This window comes from Trachurus japonicus, chromosome 15 (assembly GCF_045865225.1).
Source record: "Trachurus japonicus isolate A0001 chromosome 15, Traja_1.0".
NCBI lineage: Eukaryota > Metazoa > Chordata > Actinopteri > Carangiformes > Carangidae > Trachurus > Trachurus japonicus.
In genome coordinates, this window is record NC_140921.1 from 30,518,092 (window position 1) to 30,536,795 (window position 18,704).

Sequence of the window (18,704 nt, forward strand, 5' to 3'; positions counted from 1 at the left end):
TCATGAAGTGTAGGCTTCCAATAACAGCTGACTCAAGCTTATAGGTTTTATCATGATTACCGAGTGATCAATTGGGCAAGTGGAATGTTCAGACAGATCATTTGACCATGGAAATGAAGATAATGGCTTCAACTGGCTGGATGGATGGTACTTTTTTCTTTTCTTTTTTTTTTTTTTTTTTTTTACAAATGGCACTATTATTTTTATGTGATTTATGAATAAAGATGGAATAATATTTATTGAGAACAAAGTCTCTTAATGTTAACTTTTTATTTTATTTATAATAAAAATAAAGTCCTAATTGGTCATTGAAACAAGCTTGTGGACTTATTAAGTGGTAACATAAAGCACACATTAATATACGTTGATTGGCTTTAGATTCTGAAAATACCATGTTATTTGCAAGCTTATGTTAGGTTAAAGGTCCCATATTATGAAAAACGGGTCCTGCATCGACTCTGCAGCCCACCGACTGGTAAAACGGTGCTCATACAGGCTGTTCAGACTCAGCTCCTGTGGTGATGTCACAACGGGAGTGAGGCCGGCCCCTCAGCGTGATATAAAACGCCTACCACGTCTATTTCTATGACTGCAGTGCACAACAAGAAACTCTTGAGCTAAATTGATGAAATACCGACCAATTTTAAGTCATAAAGTGGTAATAATCTTTGCCGTGTACTACTTAAAGGTGCAGGCACAGAAACAGCTTGTTCTCAGTAGAGCTCATTTGAGCGACTTTTAGACAGCCGACATTCAGGACCACGGATCAGTTTGGGGCAATACATTTCGAATACAGTTTAGTTGGACGTCTGGCAGCTGAGTGAAATTGAGTAAAAAGAGTATAATATGGGATCTTTAAAGTAGGCTGTACGGGATGATTAATGTTTATATTTATTTATGACTGTGCTGCAGCTCTTCCCTGTGTGTGCACATGAATCAAATCAGGATATGACGAGGAGAATTCATTTGGTTTAGTTTTTCACTTAGTTTGACATGTGGTCTTTTTGTTTGCAGAAGCAATTAGGCTCCAAACAGAATTCCTCACATAGCCTACATTTTAAATAGTGAACATCTCAGGGCTACTTATCTAATTATCTGGGAAGTAGTTGGTGACTTTTAACTTAATGCATACGGTGGAAATTCAGTGATTTCTTTTGTTCTAACATTGCTTTAGGGCCAACTGTTTTTTTTCTGCCACTATAGTTTGCAGAAATCTTATCAAGCTTGCTGATATGCAGGTCTCTTATCTGTAGAATCACCGTGGAAAAATGACAACCATGCCAAAAAAAACAGACTGACAAAAAACAAAAAAACAGCCTTGTCTGTGACAACCTCATTCACCCTCTGGATAAATTATTTCCTGCTGCTGAGATTCGCGCGAAATATCAGATGAGGTGTCCTACTTTGGTGTTTTCAAGAGGGGTGGCTTTGGATTTAAATTATTTTGTTGTATCTGCATAAGAAGTTATATCTAATCGATAAATATGTATTTAACCTAATCTATAAAATTTAATTCAAGTTTTGTTCACCGTGATGTTCATTTATGTTCCTAAAATACTGCGATATCTATGATCTTAAGTCACAGACACCCACTTTCACAAGCAGTAGTATCGTCTGAACTGGCGCGAAATTGAGTAGCCCCGCCCCCAATATAACTCCCAGCTGCGTTATGTTAGACGAGTTCACGTAGAAAATGGCGGAAAGAAAAAACGAGTGCGACTTCAAAATAAGATATAAGACCGCTGTCTCCTAGCGGCCCTGGAGCGTAACATCGTCCTAAACACTTTTATTTTGAAGGGCGTGGTCCGGACCTTCACTTGTTGCTAGTGGCAGCTTCTTGCCGCTATGCTTGTCGCTGAGGACTAGGACTGCTGCAGAGCTCAAACGTGGAGTCCAGACCTGTCTGACTTTACATATCTGCCTAGTTTTTTGGATAACGTGATTCTTTTGGAGCATATCGAGAAAACTGTAGTCCGGCACGTGCAGAAACTATCTTAATAACATCGTGTGTTTTCTCTTTGGCTCGGTCACAGAGCACTTCATAGATTTAGCTATATAACGTTAACTTTGAATAAGTTAGTTGTGTAACTCGTAAGAAGTCGTTAATTTGTTGAGAAACGATAACTTATATTTTAGTAACACAAATCTTCGAGCAGCTCTGTCGTCTGGTTTGTTGGTAGATACAATGAGCAGGTGAGTAAAATCATCGTGTTTGTAAGTTACTGCATCTTACACAACATTAACATGTGTCAGTGTAACAGCAGCAACTGAGATGAATGATGTGGTGAAGAATGGATGAATGTTTAGAAAATGTTCATTTACATTGTTAATGTTTTATCCTACATACTGCGCGACTTTGTGTTTATTCACCAACACTGCAGTTGTAATTGCAGAAAACACTACCTGCTGAAGCAACACCGAGTCCTTCATATGGGCGATTCTCTGAATTCGGTGCACTTTGCGTCCCTCAGGTTATTAAAGTTGCCTCAAAGATTTTCAAATCATATTTTTGCATTTTAAGGCCATAAATTGATGGTTTCGTGTGTCTTTTGTATTATAAAACACACACAAAAAATATCTTTTATAGGTTGCTAAGGAGTAGATGTCAGTCAAATTTGTATGTCACGGTTGACCAGCATCACTTTTTCATTGATTTTAAAACAAATAAAAATTGAAATTAACCTCTTTTTTTGGTTAATACAATAATATTCCTGACTACTTTAACAAAAACAATACAAAAATAGCCTTTCAATTAATAGCAATCATGTCCTCCAGTTTTGTCCAACCCTGTAACAATATACAGATTCCCCTGTTTAAAAAAAAAAAAATAGTTCAGTTCAACATCCTCTGCATTGAGGAAGCACTGCAGTCTTTAGAAGAACATACTGCTAAGAGAAGAGAGGTTTGAAAGATGTGGAAACGTGAGAGTCGACAGTTGGCTCTGCTCATGTAAAACCTGCAGGAAATATCCCCTTCTGTTTCTCATTGTTTTCTTCCTCATGCTGTCAGCGTGAAGGAAGTCAGCCGCAGTGCCTCCCCTCACTGCCCCAAACCAGATGAACCAGAGGAGCCTCTGGGCACCGCCATGGAGACTGAAGCTGCCAAAGGTCAGTGACAAAAGACCCCGGGGCCTCTGTGATGTGACCTCCAGGGGCCCCAGGAGCTTATTATGGCATTGTGTTCAGTAAATCCAAGTCTGATGAACAGTGTGCTGTATGGTCACTTAATTTTGATGATGTATGATGTAGTTTTTTTTTTTTTGTATGTACATTTTATATTTTGCTGATGTTTTGAATGTTGTTTATTGTATGTTTCTTGTATTTGGATGTTTTGATGTTGTTTATTGTTGATTTTATTTGATGCTCTCTTCTGTGAAGTGTCCTTGAGTGGCTTGAAATAGAATATAATTTATTATTATTATTATTATTATTATTATTATTGTTGTTGTTGTTGTTGTTGTTGTTATTATTATTATTTTTATTTTTATTTTTATTTTTATTTTAATTCTCCTCTCCTACATGATTAACATGCATATGCTTTATAAAAGCTGATTCAATTTTGGAGAAAAGTTGACTGGCACTGTCGTTTCTTTGAAGATGTCAGTGTGAAATCTGAGAATGAGACGTCTGAGGTGGTCATCACAAAGGAGATGGAGGAAGAGGAGAATCAGCTGATGGAAGAAGGCGAGAGGAAAGAGAAAGAGATGATGGAACAGGTCTCTCTTTTTTTTCCTTATTTTTTTTTTTTTTTTTTTTAAATCATGTCAAGGTCTGAGTGTAAATTTAGCCAAGACAACATTTCAAGTTTGGGCTTGTTTTTTGTTGAAAGACATTTTCCTCAAAGTTTAAGCTAATGGAGCTAGTGCTAGCAGGCCCAGTGGCCTTGCCCCTTAATGATAACATCCCTGGACTGGTGTGGAGGAAAGATCTCTGCACTGCTGCAAAATTCAAGGCAAACTATGTGAAAAAAGTTACATTCTGTAGCTTTAAATATTGAAAATGAGCTTCATTTTGGCACAGATATAGTATAAAAAAAATTAAACATTGAGATGAGATCCAGCCTCTATCTTGTGTCCAACACTGTGGTCTGTGTCACTGTTCAGGCACGGGAATCGTGGGAGAGGGATTCTCATGATATGCGCTTTAAGAGGCTGCAGCATCTGCTTCAGAAGAGCAACATCTACTCTAAATTCCTGCTGACTAAAATGGAGCAGCAACAGAAGGAGGTAAGAGTTTGTGCAAACGCCTCGTGCCGAACTGTGCGGCGGCTGGCTAGACGCTCACTCACATGTTGTTCTGTGAAACATTTCAGGAGAACGTGAAAAAGGAGAAACTGGATAAGAAGACTAAGAAGGTGAGGAGCATTTCACTGAACAAACATCTGAGCTTAGTTTTGAATAAAGTTTGAGTCACTGATGAAGTTATTTGTCTTTTAGGTTCCTAACACCAAAAGTGCAGAACCTGCAAAAGGTGACTAGATCCTGACTTTTTTTTTTACTCTCTTTTTTATTTTGTTGTATTTCAGTCAACCAAATCTAAACTCATCAGATGGATAAAACAACCACATATACAAGCAATCTAAATAATACATAAATGCTGCTCCACCATATAACAGCAAACATACAGAACATCTCAACTGTAGAGACTCAACAACAGAACAACAACAACAAACTAATTGAATTTAATTAAAATACATTAAATTGGGGAGTATTTATTGTAAATAAATTAAGATCAATCCACTCTGATACCCATTACTGCTGATGACTCAACTAAAATATCTATTAAAGGGGGATCACTCTAAGAAAATCCTCTATGGTTCCTGTAATTACATGGGATAGTCTTAGTCCTTTATCATACCAAATCCAGCCATGCATGAAGAATAGAAAGGTGTACAGCGCCAGCATATATAAAACATCCTATTTTTACAGTTTTATAGTATGGCCAGACAAGGAGTTGATACCAAGGATACACAGTAACAGACCCATTGTTATTTTAATGGCAAGAACATTTTATTTTAAATCTCTGTGTGAATGAAGTGAAGTCCAGAAAGATGTGATCAGTGGACATGGCCACATTAAATGACAATAAGTGTCTAGTGGTTTTTGACACTTCCTGCATGTTGCAGGACATGATTCATCATATTTACTACGTATTTCAGGAGTCACATGCAGTTTCTTAATTATCTTGTATATCATAAGTCATTGGTCATATATACAAGTGATTGCTTTCTTATTAACTGTTGCAAGTGTTCAAGTGTATTCAGTTTACCACCATTTTTATTATATGGACCTTTAATACAGAATGAGAAGCTGTTACTAAACATTTTGAGTCAATCCACATATATAAAAATGAATGTGATGTATTTGACTTCTTCCTGTTGAACCAGATAAAAGGAAGAGGAAGAGGGGCGGCGACGACGACTACAAGATCTCAGATGTCATGTCAAAAGAAGTGAGGGCTCTTCTACATTTTTATCTGTTCTCTACATTTGCTGTTGACTGATTGTCTCACGTCTCACTGCTTGGTTCTGTCTGCCAGGAAATCATGTCGCAGGCTAAGAAAACGAAAGTGGAGGAAACGGTAAGGGAGTATATTTTATTTTACTGGGTAGATAAGATGTGGTATACATTTTAATAACCTGAAGGGGGAAATGGAGAGGTTTCTTTTTAACGTGTCAAACACCTGATCTCAGGACGAGGGGCCGGCCCAGAAAAAACTAGAAGCTGAGGATATTGAGAAGATGAGCGACTCCAACGAGGACATCAAGAACCGCCTGTCTGAGACGGTGCGAGACAACGCCAAGCATCTCCTGGATCCAAGCAGAAAGGTGAACGGTGAGCCGGTCCCCATCCAGCAGCCGCAGCTGGTCACCGGGGGAGTGATGAGGTCGTACCAGATAGAAGGCATCGAGTGGCTGAGGGTGAGTCGGACCGGACCAACGTGGGAGTGCAGAGCCGGATTATTTATTTATTCATGTGCTGGTTTGATTCTTTCTGCCAGTTAGATGGTGGTTTTTACACTGTTACTAAACGGGCTCATATTACACGTCCATATAGATTTAAAGGGTTAGTTCAACATTTTGGCAGATTGGCCCATTGCCATAATTCCTATAGTCATGGGAGTAGGTTTACCTTTACCGTTACCTTTAATTGTCGGTGCAAGCTGTTTTTAGAACGGTGGAGCAGAGCCAGGAGCTGCTCAGAGCTACGCTACGGAGACTCATGGGACTGGAAAACAACTCTGTCTGGTAACATTCTGTTATTATCTCATAGTGTGGCGAATGTGCAGGTCACAACTTGTCCACCAGAGCGTTTTGGAGTTGTTGGATTGTGTATTTGATGAGTTTGATGAGGGAAACCAAGAAATCCCATGAGCCTCCGTAGCGTAGCTCTGAGCAGCTCGCGGCTCTGCTCCGGCATTCTAAAAATAGCTTGCACCGACAATTAAAGGTAACGAACCTACTCCTAAAACTATAGGGATTATGGAAATGGGCCAATTTCCCAAAATGTTGAACTATCCCTTTAAGGGTTTTGTTTGATGGGACGGAGTCTTAACAGACATCCTTTGTTGTTCCCCCTGATGTGCTGCCAGATGTTGTGGGAGAACGGCATCAATGGGATCCTGGCTGACGAGATGGGGCTGGGAAAGACCATCCAGTGCATCGCTCACATCGCCATGATGATTGAGAAGAAAGTGATGGGCCCCTTCCTGGTGGTGGCCCCTCTCTCCACGCTGCCCAACTGGATCAGCGAATTCAAACGCTTCACACCCGAGGTAAGAAGAGTTACCGATGAGTCTCATCTCACACACACTTCACCAGAGAAGACCAGAGTCATTTTTCCTTCTCAAGCTGACTCCACTTCTTATTACGTCACACCACATTCAAGTGATTTGTCAGCAGTCTGAGCAGCTGGTGTGTGTGTTGATCCTCAGGTATCTGTGCTGCTCTACCACGGCCCCCAGCCAGAGAGGGCCAAACTGGTGAAGCAGATCCGCAGAACTCAGGGGTCCCTCAGCATGTGTCCCGTGGTCGTCACCTCCTTTGAGATGGCTATGATCGACAGAAAGTTCCTCCAGGTAGGATCCCTGCTCTGGTATAAAACCAGTTAACAATTGGGGAACAATATTGTTCCCTAAGTGTTATTTTGTTATTGATCAGAGGCACTGGAATCACACTATTATTTCAACTCTTCATGTCACTATTGATTCATTTCTTTGAGCTCTTTTATATCACTGTCTACAGAGCAAGGCATTAGTGACTGAAAAGTGTATTTTTGTGTGTATCAGGGTGGTATATGATATGACTCTGTTGTACTGATGAATTATTACTGTGGGAATACTCAGGTAAACAGAGAGGGCACTTTACAGTAAATAACAGTTACATATTATCCCTACAGTGCCCTCTATAGACAGAAATCAGAAATCTAAGCAGTGTTTGAACAATACCTCCTAAATAAAAGGAGGGTTTTAAGGAAAAATGTTGTTCAGTAAAACACGAAATAAAACCCACCCGAGAGTTTAGATCTGTGACTTTTATTGTACAGCATTGGCATTGCATAGGAAAATTACATATATCTGAAAAAACAAGTACATTTGTCAGCATTTTCAGTTCAACATGTCTCCCATCCTCAACAGCATAGCAAGTCTATTTCTGACTCTTAGCAGCTCATTATCTGCTCTATGACGTGAAAACCTTGTTGTGGCCTACAACCACTGGAATTCCTTGAAATGAATTTCGGTTATGTTTTTATTTTACTCATCTAATTTTGTATGGACAAATTGAAGCTAAATTAAGCAAACCATAATCTTTTACCAGCAGACATCTTTATTAGTTTTTGACCTTTTCCCAACAACTGTTGTCAAGAGAGTTGCACCTGCAGTCAGACCGACCCAACCTGTTCTCTGCTGCAGCGTTTCCAGTGGAAGTTTCTGATCGTGGATGAAGGTCACCGCATCAAAAACCTGAACTGCCGCCTGGTGCGGGAGCTGAAGATGTTTCCCACCGACAACAAGCTGCTGCTGACGGGCACACCGCTGCAGAACAACCTGGCTGAGCTCTGGTCTCTCCTCAACTTCCTCCTGCCAGAGGTCTTTGACGACCTCAAGAGGTGATCTCTATAGTAGGGCCCGACCGATATGGATTTTTTGGGGCCGATGCCGATGCCGATTATTAGGGGGGAAAAAATCCGATAACCGATTAATCGGCCGATTATAATTTTTTTTTATAAAGTTTTACAATTTTATTAATTTAAGTAATATATCTACATATATTATATAATATATAAATTAGGGCTGCCAAATCTTCATTGGTCAATTGGTTGCAGGAAAAAACAACAACATTTGGAGTACTGTCTTGTCAAAATTAAGTCAAAATCAATATGACAGAACTGTGAAAGGCTATAGGGCTTTTATTTTGAAGGGCCAGATACAGGAAGTCATGACACTTGACACTTTTTTGTTGTTGTTGTTTTTACACGGCACGGCGGTCTCTCTCTCTCTCTCTCTCTCTCTCTCTCTTGCTCTCTTTTTTTTTTTTTTTGAAAAGCGACTTTTTCCAGTGTTGTTCCAGACGTTTCTGGTTTGTTGAACTCGACGTGGAAGCGCGTATCACCGCTGTTTTCAATGTTTAGCGGGTGCTGCCGCGAGCCCCGGTCTCACAGCGCTCAGTGTGTCACGGAGCAGAGACATGATTGTCCCGCTGCAGTCAGAGACCCGCACCGCCGCCGCCCCCGCCCCCCACACAGCCTGAGCTCAGTCCCTCACCCTCCTCATCCACTGTGTTTATTGATAAACGGGCGTAGCTACTGCCGGTAATAACTGTAAAACCCGACCGGCTTGTTGAATCTCGGACCCAACACGGCCGGAGTCACGAGCATTAATTAATTAATTCACAACCCGACCGCGGTGTAAAAAAAAGAAAGAAAAAAAGTAAAAGGAAAGCCAGCAGCAACACTGGTTTTAAGACAGTTAACAGTTAATCAAGTTGTTAATAAGCTGTGTGATGTGTGTGAGTGACAAGGCTATGGCGGAGCGTGTCCTGCTGCAGATCAGTCACTCTGCTGTGTGTGAGGTGGTTAGTGGATGCAGTTGGATGCGCCCTCTACAGGATAAATAACCTAATGTCGGGGGATCTTTTCAAATGGGGGAACATTTTCAAAGTAAAACCAAGTCTTAGTCCCTTCATTTTATTTCGGAAAATATCGGCGACAATCAGCGAGTTTTGGCCGATTACCGATTATTCTCAAACGGGCTATAATCGGCCGATTTAATCGGCTCGCCGATAAATCAGTCGGGCCCTACTCTATAGTTACTGATTAATAAATACCGATCAGATCTTTGACACCTATGAACAGAAGACAATTGAACCAGAGGGGAAGTAGCTCATTTTTAAATAATATCAAATCCAATGATTGGCCACTGTGACAGTTGCTCTGTTATTTACATGTTATAATCAACCAGACCTCCATCATGTCAGAGAGTAGGACAGGAAGATCAGGAAGTCTCTCTGCCATCGGCTGCTCAGAGCTACAGCTAATCAACCCTCTGTTCTTTTTGTGGAATCAGTCCAGTCAAGCCACATCACTACTGTAGACTGATGTGTGTAGTTAGACTGCTGTCAGTATGTTTACATGACAGTTGAAAAAAATGAATTACGGCCTTAATCCGACTATAACTGGACAACTGAAGTGTATGTAAACGTGTTAGTCCATCTAATACCAGACTTCTTCAAATCCAACTAAAACTCCCAGATAATGCGATTGGAAACCAGCATGTATGTATGCATGTATACATCTTAATCTGACTGAAACTGGACAATGCATGTGCGCATGCTTCACAACAGTAGAGACGGCACAAAGTGAAACATAGAAGCCGGCCAAAAAAACATGCAAACGCCGGGGTCGGTGCAGTGCAAAATGTGTGTTTTGTTTTGTTTTTTTTAAGTTATTTATATCCAGTTATTTACTAGGTGACCAAAAAAAGTCACAGGAAAGGACTCCGTATTAACCCGCTGAAATGGTGCATGTCACTACCTGAGGACAGACACAATTATTGGATTTTCCCTGTTGCATGTAAACCAGGACAAGGACAGAATTCTGGCCAGATGCTCAACTCGGGCTATGAACACAGCTCGCCTTAGCTGTGCATGTTAACGCACTGTGTGGTTCCTCTCTGTTGTCATTGTGTAGTTTGATGTCATGACTGCAGTGTAACCTCTGTTTGTCTCCTGTGCAGCTTTGAGTCGTGGTTCGACATCAACACCCTGGGGGATTCTGAGAGTGTGGTGGCTGCCGAGCGTGAGCAGAACGTCCTGAGCATGTTGCACCAGGTCAGTGATGTGATGGCTCTTGTTGTTGTATCGTGGACATTTACAGAGACTTTTACCATCAGACAGAGGTGATAACACAGTGGTCTGGGGCTCCTTGATGTTTCTGTGGATATAGAAAAGAACCTGCACGTCCTAAAGACTTCCTGTCGTTTCGTTTCAGATTCTGACTCCTTTCTTGCTGAGGAGGCTCAAGTCAGACGTGACCCTGGAGGTTCCTCCAAAGAAAGAGATCATCGTTTACGCTCCTCTGACATCTAAACAGGAGACCTTCTACACCGCTGTGGTCAACAAGACCATCGCCAAGATGCTGGGCCAGGAGAAGGTAACACCACGATGCTTTCACTGACATGGTGTCAGGGTCTGGACTGTAAAGTGTCCCTGTGTCACGGAGTCTCTAAACCTGCACTGACAGATGAAAGCAGCTGATATAAGCTTAGAGTCGACTGATGAGTGAGAGTGTTCTCTCTGTTTTTGTCATTGGTTTGTCTCTAAGGTATACTTTGTCATATTACATTGTCTTTCTAAATTCTAGTATGTCATTGTAAATGATCTTGTCATTGAAAGGTGCTATACAGATAATCCACATTTAAGCAGTGTTTACAAACCAGTATGAGACTGAGTTCTGTCCTTTAAAGGGATAGTTCAACATTTTGGAAAATTGGCCCATTGCCATAATCCCTATAGTTTTAGGAGTAGGTTGTTACCTTTAATTGTCGGTGCAAGAACACAGCGGAACGTTACGAGACAGAGTTATTTTCGAGGCAAATGCAGAGACTGCTTGCTGAAAAACTGCACCCAACAGGAACGCGCATCAGCGGTTTTGCACAAATTTACCTCGCAACGTTGTGTTATTATCTCATAGTGTGGTGAATGTGCAGGTCACAACTTGTCCACCAGAGCGTTTTAGAGTTGTTGGATTGTGTATTTGATGAGTTTGATGAGGGAAACCAAGAAATCCCATGAGCCTCTGTAGCGTAGCTCCGATTAGCTCGCGGCTCTGCTCCGCCGTTCTAAAAATAGCACCAACAGTTAAAGGTAACAAACCTACTCCTAAGACTATAGGGATTATGGCCAAAATTTGCCAAAATGTTGAACTATCCCTTTAACACTGTGGTGGTCTATTCAGACAGAGGCTCCTGTGGAGGTCACGTCCAAAGGCAGGCCAAAGCGTCGCAATCGTAAGACGGTGGACTACATAGAAACGGAGGAAGAAACGCCAGAAGCCCTGGAGAAATACCTGGACAAGATCCGCGAGGAGTCTGAGCAGAGGTCAGAACTGCCCGCGCATACTCAGCTGCACGTACTCGACGGCTTCATCCTGTGTGTCTGCGTGATGGACTGTGGCTGTGAACCTGTCTGACTTGTGTGTATGTGCCCTCACGCCTCCTCCAGCTCGACTCCAGTGCTGAACGTCCAGACCAGACTGGACACTCTGGTCAACCTGAAGCTGCAGAACATCCTCATGCTGCTGAAGAAATGCTGCAACCACCCCTACCTGGTGGAGTACCCCCTCGACCCCGCTACGCAGGAGTTCAAGGTGAAGCACTGTCACTTTCGCTTGGTTTTGTTGTTCACAGTTGTTAACTTAGAGTTGAGTTTTGTGTGTTTGTGACTGACAACAGAAACTAGGGGTGTGCATCTTCACTGGCCTCACGATTCAACATAAATAGTCAGATAAATATAAGAACGTTTTATTTACATAAAATAAAATAGAAAATATAATTTACATTTCTACAACACAGCAGCTTCCTTGGAGTCTGAAGACACAAAGAAACAGGGTAACCCTTTATAATAAGTGCACACTATTAAGCGTTAGTTAAAGCAGATATCAGCGGCACGGCCGTTTCGGCTAATGCTGTGTTCAAGGCAGGCTTTTGAAACCGTAAGTTACAGCTTCAAGTCACAACTACGACTTGGTAGCGTTCCAGGTAACCCGTAGCTCGTGTTTTTACCGTCCTGTTGTCTGTGAAAGTTCCCTATAACGGCCACTCGTAACTTCCGACCCGTGAACTCGTACCAGATTGAACTGGTATGACTTCACAGGAAGGAAAAACACAAAGTACGAGTTTCCTTGAACGCACCATGAGTTAGCAGCCCCCGCCCTTGTCAGGCATCAATTGGTCCTCGTGCTACGTCACCACATTCACGCGCATCCCTTGGCTGCACACACAGCCCTTCATGCCGTTCTCTCCCCTCATTGGATAACACTTGTATCCCACAAGGAAAATTTTCTCCTCGGGTTACAGCAGAGCAGAGTGACGGAGAGACTCGTGTTTAGGCTGAAATACTTCATGTAAGTGATTGCTGACGGAAAATAGGACTATTTAGGACTTATATTAACAAAAACATTCCACTGATATCTGCTTTAAGCATTAATAAATACTGAATTCTTCATTTATAACGCATTAATTTTAATTAGTATGTAGTTTATAAATACAGTTAGTTCTTATCAATGATGAGTAAAACATTTTTAACTGTGTTTATAAACTACATACTAATGAGTATTCATGTGTTATAAAAGATGAATTCAGTATTTAAAAGGACATTGTGTAATTTCTCCTGTTATCTATTCACGAAAATCGATTATTTCATTCAAAAGTATGTTTTTCATTAACCAGTAATCCCCCCCATCAACAAACTGAAGTGTTCCTTTCAGCTCTGAATGAGCCGTTCATATCATTCATATCTCCATGGAGCGGGTAAGCTCGGTGCTGCTGCCATGTGGTGTCGCCATGTTTTTACGTTCAGTGGCAGCGTGATGGTAGGAAACCACGGAAACTCAGCGGAGACACCGGAGCTGTTGGCTCAGGTGGAGGTGGCGTCTGTGAAAAGTTACCGCGGTAACGCAGTGAGGAGGAATGGAGCGTTACACTGATGCTGCATTCACCTGCAGTCGGGCAGATGGCCGTCGCTAACAAACCAGATGTCATTTTAGTCACAGAAGTGGAGAGAAAGACGGTAAAACGTGGGTCAGTTAAACTATACCACATCGCCATGACAACATATTGTCACGTGTATTGTTTTGCCTCGTGCTGACGGACCACTTGTTTACATAGAGGCTTGTTTATGCCGTTACCTGCAGCGGCTGTCGTCCGTCTGCCGTCTGCCTAATTTCACGTGAATGCAGCATGAAAAGTTGCTTGCTATATACAACTCCAACGCTAGATGGGAGTAATTCCTACACAATATACCTTTAATGCTTAATAGTGTGTACTTTATTATAAAGTGTTACCAGAAAAAGAAAAGGCCTAGCCTACTTAAAGGTGCACTTATTCATTTCTCAAAACCAAAGCGTAAATCTTGGCATTGTTCTAATAAAAATTCAAATAAATAACTGTCTCTGTATGTGAACAACATCATCAAACTTGCATGAATTGGATTTCTGCACCTAGCAGAAACAGCACAATGTGTAATATGACAGTCAGACATGACAAAGGTTCTTCATGTCTTCTGCCTGCTCTCCTCTATACAGATCGATGAGCAGCTGGTGCAGTGCTCAGGGAAGTTTCTCATACTGGACAGACTGCTGCCTGCACTGAAGGAGAGAGGACACAAGGTGAGACAGGACACAGTTATTACAGCCACGTGTCACTTCCTCTGATTTCAAGCTAATATGACCTGTAGTTCTGCTCTGCTGTGACCTGTCCGTAAGTACATCAGTCACAGTTCCTGATTCCAACAATGTTGTTTTATGATGATGACTATTATCTTACAGTTCTATGAAACAGTGAGCCTTTAGTCTAATGTGAATGTACAGGTTAGTTGTGCCTTTGCAGCAGCCAGCATGAGAGGCATAATGTTTTTGGGTCGTTGTCTGTCCCTCCATGTGGACCTGATGTCTCTGACAACTTGAAAGAACTTCTTCAAATTTGGTACAAACATTTACCTGGGCTAAATTTTGTTTGTAAAAGGTCAAGATGACCTTACAAAAGGGTCCACACACAAGCCTGCGTTTTTTAAATGAAAAAAACAAAAAACACATTTTGTTAAAAAAAAAACAACAACTGCTAACCCACCCTTGCGTCATTTTAAAAAACAGACCCCCTCAATTGAAGTTTCATGATCAGCTGTAAATCTATTATTATGAAAATATATTGCAATGAAACTGTGTGTGTACAGTTGTCATATCTGAAACCAGTGATGTCAGTCTGAGCTCTACAGTAAATGCTTCAGCCTGTAGTGTGTTTCAGCATTGCATTCTTGCACAACAGACATATCACCATGTTTAGGAGCCTTTGGTTCATTCCTAACGTGTGTGTGATTGATGCTTGTGATCAGGTTCTGATCTTCAGTCAGATGACCTCCATCTTGGACATCTTGATGGATTACTGCTATCTGCGGGACTTCCAGTACAGCCGACTGGACGGCAGCATGTCCTACGCTGACAGACAAGAGAACGTGAGTTGATGAAGGAGGTGCAGAAATGCTGAAGAATCCCACTGTGTGTATAGCTGTGAATAGTTAATAGTCCTCTGTTGTTAGTCTAATGTCTAAACAGATCTTTGAGCAGAGGTTTGTGTATCCTTGACATTGTCGGTGTGATCTGCCTTTGAGCAGAAGTGACCACACAGCAGCACAGTGTTTTTTAGTTGAAACTAGAACATGACTGTGCTACAGCTTCATCACGGTGCTCCTCTCCTTCAGATGGAGAAGTTCTCCAGTGATCCAGACGTGTTCCTCTTCCTGCTCAGCACCAGAGCCGGAGGACTTGGGATCAACCTGACCGCTGCTGATACAGTCATCATCTTCGACAGTGACTGGGTGGGTGTAAATAGAATAAACACTGTACTTAGTGTTTCCTGTGTTGAGTCGGTTGGTGCTGACGTTTCCCCTCCCCTCCCAGAACCCCCAGGCGGACCTGCAGGCCCAGGACCGCTGCCACCGCATCGGCCAGACCAAACCGGTGCTGGTGTACCGCCTGATCACGGCCAACACCATCGACCAGAAGATCCTGGAGAGGGCGTCGGCCAAGAGGAAGCTGGAGCAGATGGTCATTCACAAGAGTGAGTAGCTTCACTGTTCACGGTTCTGACATGTACACGCTTCCCCAACTTCTGCTCTGAAGAATATTTTCCACATGTTGACTGTTTTGTTAATGTTGCTGCTTTCCACCACAGATAAGTTCAAAGGTGGGAAGGCCGAGCTGAACCAAGGTAAAAGCTGCATCGACCTGGATGAGCTGAAGGAGCTGCTCAAAACCAGAGGCCCAGTGAAGTAAGACATGCTGCATCAACAGGTGTTAACACACACTGTCAGCACAGTGAGAGGAGACTAACATCTGGCTGCTTCCCTTTGTTTCTCTCAGGGAGGTGAAAGCTTCCAGGGGGAAGGTGATCTCTGACAAGGACCTGGAGTCTTTGCTGGATCGCAGTGACTTAATGGGTGAGGACACACACCTTCCACCGCCTTTACTGTATATGAATGCTTCCTAAGAGGTAAAACAGTGGCAGCTACTGCATTCTTACAAGGACATGTTTCACATACATACTGTATGTACAGACAGAGTTCCCACTAGAAAACCTGGAAAATGGTTGACCAATTTTCCAGTCATGGAAAATGATAAGAAAAAAGTCAAATGTCCTGGAAAAGCTTGAATTGTCCTGGAAAGTTATTAATCACATTGTGACATCAACTACCAGAGCTCTATTTGACCTTTTCAGACCACACCAAGGATTTATTTTCCAAAGAACTGCCTAGTGAGAAGACCAGAGACTTTAGTTGATAGTGTTGTCAACATTGGAGCCTGAGCATGTGGGTGTGCAGCTTCAGTCTCCTCTGCTGAGGAACAGATAGAGGAGCAGCAGAGAGCTGTTGTGGGTGTGGTTTAAAAACAAAAACGACATGTTTTTGATTGTCTATGATACATTTGTCATCTTTAAATCTGACTTCTGGGAGAGAGAAGAATAAACATAGAAACAAAATGATTAAATGTCCAAAATAAGGTACCATGTCGATGTGCATCTCCAAAGCATGAATGGGACGGCGGATGAATAAGTGTATGGTGTAAAGTAAAAATGAATGTCTGTCAGTCTGTAGCAGCTGAAAATGTCCTGGAAAACGTGTCAGTGGTTGAATAAGCTCTGGTCAGTGTGAACCCTGACCAGAGCTTATTCAAAAATGTTTATTGTGCAAAAGTGCAACAGAAAAAAATGTAAAAGCTTTTTCTCATTCTTCATCTCTGAAACAAACTCTTTATTTCAAACTCCCAAAATGACATACGTATGTGTTCAAACTACGTAACTCTTCTTTATGCAAGAGCTGGCATTATAACTGCTGCATAGGCCAAAATCACATGGTAAATGGTAAATGGACTTGCATTTCTATACTGTAGCGTTTTTCTAGTCTCTTGGACCACTCAAAGCGCTTTACACTGTAGGTCACATTCACCCTTTCACACACACATTCATACAGCGCTAGGCACAGTGCGGAAATCTAACTATTCACACATATTCTTTACTTTAAAGTAGTGTTGTCACGATACCAACATTTTGGTACCGGTATCGGTACCAACATGTTTTTCGATACTTTTCGATACTTTTCGGTACTTTTCCAAATAAAAAGAGAACACAAAAAATGTCATTATTGACTTTATTTTAATAGAAAATCTTAGAACTATAACATATGCATCAGTACTGAACTCTTCCTAAATTAAATCATTAGTGGTCTGTTTAAAAATGATTATCAACTGCGTTATTTGAGGTCTGAAAACACTGCATCATTTTTTGTTATTTTGACCAGTTGTAATTTTTGGGAGAAATTGTTCTCAGTAGTTTATAGAATGAAACACAAACGTTCATTTTACACAAACACACACCTATTGCTTCCCATATGCAGCGCCACAGAATCAAGACCAAGCCCCCCCCCCCACCCCCCATCAACGCAATATCGCTCCGTTAATTCATCTCCGCGTAGCGCTGTTCACTCACTCACTCACAGAAAGAGGGAGAGAGAGAGAGAGACAGAGACAGAGACAGAGAGCATGCCAGTGGTGATCCGCGGTAAAAACGAACTTATCAACCAGCTGTTTGCATTAATTAACGAGTCTGTGGCGGCCCGTCTCTCTCGCGCGCGGCGCGCACACACACACACAGACACACACAAACACAGGCACATGGACAGGTGGCGCTGTAACGGTAATTAAAAAAAAGCACCTTGCTTCGTTTGTGACTCGCTCACTCGCTCGCCTCTGCTCAAATTACAATGCGGCGACTTCACGCGGCGACGTCACCGCTGCCGGCGGCGCAAAATGAAAGTACCGGTCCCATCTAAGCGCAGTATAGTACCGTTTTAAATGCGTCAGTACCCCGGTACCACTCTAGTACCGGTATACCGAACAACCCTACTTTAAAGCTGCTCCACTGGTCACACAGTAGAGTTAAAACCATAGCACAAATTGATACTGGTATAGTTTCTATACTTTCTATACACTGTATATAATGTTTGGCCAAAGACACTAAAGCAAACTATGTAATGAAGTGACAGTGTATTTTCCTTCGACACAGATGACCACAGTATTTATCACACAGAACAACAACAGACTCCTCTCAGCCCTGACAACACATGCCAGTCTGTTTCAGTGATTTTAAAATATTTCACATGTGTATTTCCAGACAAAGAGAAGCGTGTGAAGAGGGAGAAGGTGGGAGTCTTCAGAGTGATCGATGCCAAAGAGTCGTCTGAGATCACACTGACCTGAGAACACTGGAAACCTTCAGTTGTGAACTTCTGACCAGAGTCCTTCAGAGTAAAAAAAAAACAAACAAAACATTTCAAGCTGCGTGGGGAGACTCACAGCTACTGACACCTGTGGTAATGACTGAAAACTGTAAGAAGCTATCCTGAAACTGCTGTCTGTAGACTTTGAATAGTGTCTTTGTTCTGTCCTCTGTCAACTGGCCTTCGTAGTATCGTTTAATAAGCTTATGTCTCTGTACTGTTTTGTTGTTGAGGATGCTGTAGTGAGCGGTGGCCAAACGCTGGAGCTCTCCTCAGACTTGACTGGCGCTGTGTTTACTGAGGGGTGTCGGTGGGACCCAGTTATTTTCATACTGAAAGATAAAGAAAAGACTATGTGCAAGTAAAGTTTTGTCCCTGTTAGTGGCATTAAGACGATCACATGACATCAGGACCTGACTTGTCACTGTCAGTTAAGTGCACATGGTGATTATATCTCCTCTGATTGGATAATCAGATTAGTCCCTCCCATTTTCTTTTGGCCAGGTCTTTATGTTGCAATCAAAGCACTTTCATGCCAGTCCACACATACATGTTCTTTTATGTCTTTTTATATAAATAAACTATGATTTCTTAACTTTGTCTATTTATTTCCCCAGTATTTAAACTTTTATTTGGGCTTATTTCCAAACAAATCATTCAAA

General features: G+C 41.8%; 2 protein-coding genes across 2 annotated transcripts in view; both read left to right on the forward strand.

Annotated features, from left to right (window-relative positions):
• cep68 (centrosomal protein 68) overlaps window positions 1-18,704 on the forward strand; it is an 81,536-nt gene that overhangs the window by 36,993 nt on the left and 25,839 nt on the right. The gene's annotated exons all lie outside the window — the stretch shown is intronic.
• Window positions 1,816-18,068, forward strand: hells (helicase, lymphoid specific). The gene is made up of 23 exons (XM_085800949.1): window positions 1,816-2,193; window positions 3,010-3,107; window positions 3,597-3,715; window positions 4,103-4,225; window positions 4,312-4,353; window positions 4,436-4,469; window positions 5,386-5,450; window positions 5,538-5,579; window positions 5,692-5,919; window positions 6,591-6,773; window positions 6,933-7,076; window positions 7,911-8,107; window positions 10,233-10,326; window positions 10,487-10,648; window positions 11,453-11,595; window positions 11,719-11,863; window positions 13,799-13,882; window positions 14,605-14,724; window positions 14,971-15,087; window positions 15,170-15,329; window positions 15,444-15,540; window positions 15,632-15,708; window positions 17,937-18,068. The coding sequence occupies exons 1-23, from the start codon at window positions 2,186-2,188 to the stop codon at window positions 18,020-18,022; spliced, it is 2,568 nt and encodes an 855-aa protein (XP_085657075.1). The 5' UTR covers window positions 1,816-2,185; the 3' UTR covers window positions 18,023-18,068.